At 37.5% G+C, this 6,783-nt stretch overlaps 1 protein-coding gene across 1 annotated transcript in view; it reads left to right on the plus strand.

Annotated features, from left to right (window-relative positions):
* The window catches only part of DLD (dihydrolipoamide dehydrogenase), a gene marked incomplete at its 5' end in the record, with an annotated part of 14,550 nt that extends 8,436 nt beyond the window's left edge, over nucleotides 1-6,114 (plus strand). Inside the window, 6 exons of the mRNA XM_009324385.1 lie at nucleotides 863-1,053; nucleotides 2,481-2,651; nucleotides 3,058-3,247; nucleotides 3,641-3,778; nucleotides 4,241-4,330; nucleotides 4,437-6,114. Of these exons, the coding sequence (XP_009322660.1) occupies nucleotides 863-1,053; nucleotides 2,481-2,651; nucleotides 3,058-3,247; nucleotides 3,641-3,778; nucleotides 4,241-4,330; nucleotides 4,437-4,502 (846 nt within the window). The remainder of the gene's footprint in view (nucleotides 1-862; nucleotides 1,054-2,480; nucleotides 2,652-3,057; nucleotides 3,248-3,640; nucleotides 3,779-4,240; nucleotides 4,331-4,436) is intronic.
* Nucleotides 6,115-6,783: the final 669 nt, after the last annotated feature.

A 6,783-nucleotide genomic window follows, 5' to 3' on the forward strand; every position in this document is an offset into this window, starting at 1 on the left:
GGGGGTGGTGTTTAACTTTCACTGAGGTTTGTACCTGCTCTATGTATAGATGAAAGAACTTCCTTTTTTAAGGGAAGTTAATTTTAAGCCAGTATAAACTTTTGTGTGTAGCAGTTAATCCCAAAAAATTTTTATGTGATGTGATTGTATGTGTTCTATCTAACAACCAATGGAGCGGAGACTTTGTTAGTTCATCTTTGTCCGAGTCCTTTTGCCTCAGACCTACGTGGTTCAAAAAGAATGTATATTTGTTGGTCTTAGAACTGCTTGAAAATGTACACATCTGCTTAGTGGTTGCTTAGCCTGGAAATACTGTGTTGGATGGATGTGGGTAACTGCAGGTAAATAGGGTGTATATGGGTTTTGTTGGTGAAGCTGATGATAGCGGTTATGGTTATAAATACATACAGAAGCAGCAGTGGTTCCATTTTATTGCATAAAATTTCCTAATGTGGTATTGTTTTGATTTGGTTTGTAGTGGTATTAGAACACCACAAGCAATTTCCTTCGGGTTTTCTGAGCTACATTCAGATTCCTTGATTTTTAATTTTTCTATACCTACAACCTAAAACGTACCTAATTAATACTTAATTATTTTGTTAGCTATTTCTTTAAAAGCTTAATTCCGTGAATTCAATCATTGAAGTTTTGGGTATGCAAACAAGTAGTGATAAATCCATTTTTTGTGGAAAAGCTGGGGAAAGTTGGACTTGCTTTATTTTACACTGTAACATCTGTAAAAACTGATCACTTTGCTGTTACATGTTGTCCTGCTTTTGAAAAGTTTACAGTCTGAGGTAAATGTAAAGAAATCTGAAGTTCCCTTTTCAAACTCCTTTTACCTATATTGTTGTGACTGCAGGGTTCAGTTTGGCAGCGCCTCGGTGCAGATGTGACAGCTGTTGAGTTCATGGGCCATGTTGGTGGAATGGGAATTGACATGGAGATCTCTAAAAACTTCCAACGTATTCTTCAGAAACAGGGACTTAAGTTTAAACTGAACACCAAAGTTACTGGTGCTACCAAGAAACCAGATGGAAAAATCGATGTAGCGTAAGTGTTTAACATAAAACTAGAGGAATGCCATATATAGTCTTCCTCCCAATCCATCAAACCTAGTTAAAAATACAATCTGATCTTATTTTTTAAATAGGAAAAAATGGATTTAGGATGAAATGTAATTCTTTAGTGAAATTTAATTTTTATCCTGTATTGTAACTTACAGAGCTCATAATTTTGGGTTTGAGTCCTAGATTGCTTATACAGGAGAGGTTCCATTGACTTGAGTTGAAGGTGTGCTAGTATAAAACCAGTGCTGTTATAGTGAGATCAGTAATAAAACCAGAACTCTAAATCATTCTTTTCATGGAAGATCTTTGCTTCTGGTATAACTAACATAAATCCCATGATTGTTCATACAGTCATTTTCAAGCCATTAATTCTTGGCTGCTTACTGAAGGGGTTATTTTGTCCATACCTCCTCTTGTCTCAAAATAAGCGTGGCAGAGATTTTATTGCTTTTGAGCAGAAATAAATGAAACTACCCCAGAGTGTCTTTTAATGGCCACGCTCAAGCCCTTTGAAGACTTATAGATGAACAGCTAGTATAGAACATATAAAGCAAATTTGCTTTGTAAAAGTCCGTATGTATACACTACTTCGGTTCTCTTTCTTGTTAATGTATTCTCTATGCAGAAACTGTAGTTTGAGTTTTAAGAAAACGCTTAATGTTACTTAACAAAAGTAAGCTTAAATGTGTTTTCACTGGAATCTTAATATGGTGACTTGTATTTGCTGTATCGCCATACCTCGGGATAGTCTGTCCTCCCACCATTGTAAAGGTCCTAGATTTGGGCTTCTTTATGTACCACGCTGATGCTGGTTGGATCTCTCATGTAGTCTGTTTCTACATTTAGGGTTTCATTTTGGTTCAGGAGTATGCTTTTGAAACACACTTCCTACTTACCCTCACTTACCATGCCTTGGTTCTTGCGCTCCCAGAGCACATGAACTGAACTTGTTCTGGGTGCAGTTAAACACAAAGATGCCCTTGAGGGATGCACCTGATGCAGGGCAGCTGCTAACAGGTGTTTGGTTCTTGGGCCAGAAGAAAGCTTGCTCAGAATACGTGGCCCTACCCCACCCCAAAATATATGTAGTTTGGATGTTGAGTACTCAGCACTAATTATTTTGCTGTACAGATTTGATCCCATCAGGTCATGCTACTTGCTAGTGGATATATATACCCTGAATTTCTGTATCTAAGCGTTGTTAACAAATGTAGTAAGAGTCACTGTCCCTTCTTCCCTCTTCTACGCCTCAACTCTTGCAAGGAAGAAGCGTGGGGTGGGCTGTATGCAAGTGTTTTGGATGCCAGATCCAGCCAGTAGGTCACCATCTGGATCATATTAGTTACTAGTCAGAGAAATACAATGCTGAAAGCTTACAGCTTAGCATTTTTCCTACTTATTTTTCTTTAGTGTTGAAGCTGCTGCTGGTGGCAAGGCAGAAGTAATAACTTGTGATGTGCTCCTAGTTTGCATCGGTAGGCGTCCTTTTACAAAAAATCTAGGTCTGGAGGATATTGGAATTGAACTTGATAAGAGGGGGAGAATCCCAGTCAATAACAGGTTCCAAACCAAAATTCCAAAGTAAGTAAGACTAAGTATTTTTTACTTTTTTTTAAGCAGAACTCTTATTTTTAAAAGCTTAACCTACTAAAGCACTTTTTTTGTTTTTAATTGCAGAATATAGCTTTCTTTTCTGAAAGGAGAATTTAAGATTTCTGTTTATTTCAGGAACTAAAGATTTTTAGTCAACCTTTGAAGTTTTGTAATTTAAAAGTCACTGTGTATATTTCATGTCACTAGTACTTCTTGAAGGGTGGTCATTCTGTGGAAACTGCTCTCTTATACTTTATTTCTTTTGAAATTTAGTACTTTAATCTGTTTTGATTAGAGTTTTCAGCAATGTTTCAAACTGGCTATTATATAAGGTAGCCTAGGTGTGCTAGGATGTTTTTAAACAGTGTCTTATTCTGTTTCATTGGTCTGATAGCATCTATGCTATTGGTGATGTAGTTGCTGGACCTATGCTGGCCCACAAAGCTGAGGATGAAGGCATTCTTTGTGTAGAAGGGATGGCTGGGGGAGCAGTTCACATCGACTATAACTGCGTACCCTCTGTGATATACACTCACCCTGAAGTGGCCTGGGTTGGCAAATCAGAAGAACAGCTGAAAGAAGAGGTACTGTTTGTTTTCTTCTCAGAAAACTGTTTTTCCATCTTGGGCATGGTTTCATCGTCTAGCAGTTTATCTAGCTACTTTTTCCAGGAGAATTTCTGCATCTGAATTTATTGCTCAGAGTGTATGATTGAATGATTCCCTCCTGCACGCCACTCTCTTTTAATGGGTCTCTTCAATGACTTCTATTTAATGACTTCTATTCTGTGAAGTTAATATTCTTCATTTGCTAAATAATCTTTTTTTAAGACCCCTTTATACCCCTTTTGGTGATTGCTGTGTCTCTTACGTGTTTTTTATTTTTGTATTGCTTCTGTTCTTGTACTTACCAAATTGTCTGTATGGTTACATTGTTCTTGTTGGTCATTAACTCAGTAACACATACCTGTTTTGTAGGGTATAGAATACAAAATCGGAAAATTTCCATTTGCTGCGAACAGTAGAGCAAAGACAAATGCTGACACAGATGGCATGGTGAAAATACTTAGTCAAAAATCAACAGACAGGATGTTGGGTGCTCACATTTTAGGCGCGGTAAGTATTGTAAATTGTGCTGCTGTCTTAGCCTTGTAAGGGTCTTTTATTTAGTGTTGCACAGTTGCAAAGTAGTCATCAAGTTAGGAGAAGTGGTGCTTGTAAAAAAAGAAGGAAGATTTGGGGAAGTTTCAGCAGTGATAATGTACATTGTAGCTTTAAGAATGTGGATATTTTCTGACTGGTATCTTGTTGTGGAAAAATGCCCAGATTTTGCACAACTCTGTAATGACAGAACAAATACTCTCACTAAGAATTATGTTTAGATTTATACTGGGCTTGAGCACAGTCACCAAATAGATTAAGTACTTATGACTTATATTAGAACACAGCTGAAGTGCTAGTTATAATACAACTCTTCTTTTTAGCAAAGGATGCTTATTTACAAGCTGTTAGTGATTCAGGAGAACCTAGACAACTGCATAAAGATTTGTGCTAATTACAAATACCATTAAATTACAGGGTGCTGGCGAAATGGTTAACGAAGCTGCCCTTGCTATGGAATATGGAGCATCATGTGAAGATGTAGCCAGAGTTTGCCATGCCCATCCAGTAAGTTTTTTTTTCTAAACGGGCTGTTGAACACCAGGGTTACACAGACATGCTGTAATTACTTGTAACTTAATGACTTGTACCTTTTTGTGCTTGCTCTCTACAGACAGTGTCAGAAGCCTTCAGGGAAGCAAACCTAGCGGCATCTTTTGGCAAAGCTATCAACTTCTAAAATGAAAGAGCCGATCTTTGTACATGTATAGGACATCCTGGAAGATGGACTGTGGGCCCTTATGGAAGGCTGTCTGAGGATTTTAGGACTGAATTAAATGAATCTCTTCATTTTAAACATCAAATATTTAAACAAGTAGAGTTTGGAACAAGTGGAATTATCCAGTCTCTGTAAATTAAATACTTAAAATTACATGTTTATTTACATGATGAATGTTGCAGAAAAACAGCCTGACAGAATTCTTCTCTTTTTCAAAACCAAACATTTCGCTGCTGCATGGGATTATCAGGTGTGCTGGTCAAAACTCTGAATAAGTGTCCAGCATACCTGCTGTTTTCTTATTTGAAGTAGTGATAGACTAAACCAGTTGAATGCTGGCACTTACAATGCCGCTGGCACTTCGCACAAAAACATGTTTCCTTCTGAAAGGATTAACTTTAGTATTTAACCTACTTCTTGCATACAAGTACCAAAACTTGTTTTGACCTAGTAGTGTTAGGATGTTGGGAGAAGAGGGGCTCGTATAGTTAATTAAAACTATATTGACTTTTTAAAGAGAAAATTACTCTGTGTGTGTGATTCTCCACACGTCATGTTTTCATATTGAAAACTCATCAGGGGAAAAATCGAGTGCTGATGGAGAAATGAAAGATTGAAGAAAAAGTAATCTTACTGCTACTTAATCTTTTTTGTTTTTAAAGCTTCCATTGTCCAACTCTCTCAAACTTGAAACGCTAGAACTGGGTAGTGAAGCAGTGCTTGCTGTTAAGTGCTATGACATGAGGGTTATTCTGCACCTTCCACACATAAGGGCTGCAGTGTCAGCTCTCCACACAATTGAGACATACTTTCTTCTCTTCTGTTTTGTATTTTGTGCTCTCTTTCTGTCTCTTTTGTAGCAAGAGAGCTTAATAAATACTTAACGTGGCTGGAGGGTCGTCTTGGGTTTTGTTTGCTGATGGGCCCTGTTACTCCTTTTAGTGTCTAGGTTGTCGAATATGTGAAGAAACTCACAAACAAATGGCATCTTTGGAAGATCCCTAACACGTATATGGAATGTGCCCAATTCCAGTAGCTCATTTTAAGTTTTGTTTTGCAGGGTGCCTTCTTTTGTGTGTGTAGTTGTTTGGGTTTTTTTGTTAGGCTCTTCTGCCTTGAAAAAAACCTTAATATCTGCTGGTATTGTGCATGTCCTTTTCATTATGCCAATGGCATGATAGATGAGAAATGTACATTCAGAAAATGGTGCAAAAGCTACTTGGTTTTGTGTATAGATGAGATGGTTATACCTTTCTACCTTTCTTTAGAGCTTCTTATTCAAGTATTGATCCATTATCCATACTGAGTGATGGAAATATATGCCGTTACCATTTTATTAAGATATCGGTTAATCAACAAACACCAGTGATACTGTTCTGCGTTTTGGTTTGGTTTTTTAACTCCTGCTTTAAATGTAGATGGGGTTAAATCATGACAGCTCATTAAGCTTTTCACCAGGATATGAGATAATCCAGTTCATGGATATGCTGGGTTCAGTGAATTAATGTGGATCTGCTTTTGGGTGTTAGCAGGAAGTTGCTGAAGGGAAAGCAAAGGTGAGACAACAGTGAGGGGGGGGAAAAAAACTTGATTCTTCCAATAGATCTTGGCATTTCAGAATCACTTCTACCTGCTGCAGGTAAATGCTATTAAGTGTTAATCTTGTGCTTTGCAAGTTCTTCCTAGAAGGCCTGCTTTTTCAGAAACAACTTTGTGTGCACCCCTTCCACCTCCCTTACTGCAGTTCAGCCTTGAGGTTCATCAGTTACAAATTCTCGTATCTCATTTTATTCACTTGAAATGAAGTTTGGAAAGTCAGGGAAACTTTTAATCAAGAATACTACTAAAATCATACTGTAGACTATAGTTTGCCGGACACTTGAAAATAAAATTCAAGGCCTTAAAATTGTTACTGTATTGTTACTTCTCTCGCTGTCATTCCTGTTCTAGTTAAGTGTATGAAGAGTGTTTGTAAGGATAAAAATAAGATGAGCTACTGAGCCACCTGTCAATGATCTGATGGCAGTTAAGTCTGAATGTTGCGAAGTTTGCAAATTGTATTTGTAACAGCTGCTAAGTATACTGGCAGTGGACTGGTGTATGATGCTGGTATGGTAGTCAGTTCTGTGATGGATATTTTGCTCTAGCATTTGTAACCTACGGAGCTTAGGGGTAATTATTTATTTAAACATACTGTTCTTCAGTTTGCTTAGGTGGTGATATATTCTGCCATAGTTGTCCT

The sequence above is a fragment of the Pygoscelis adeliae genome, unplaced genomic scaffold (assembly GCF_000699105.1).
Source record: "Pygoscelis adeliae isolate BGI_AS28 unplaced genomic scaffold, ASM69910v1 Scaffold315, whole genome shotgun sequence".
Taxonomy (NCBI): Eukaryota; Metazoa; Chordata; class Aves; order Sphenisciformes; family Spheniscidae; genus Pygoscelis; species Pygoscelis adeliae.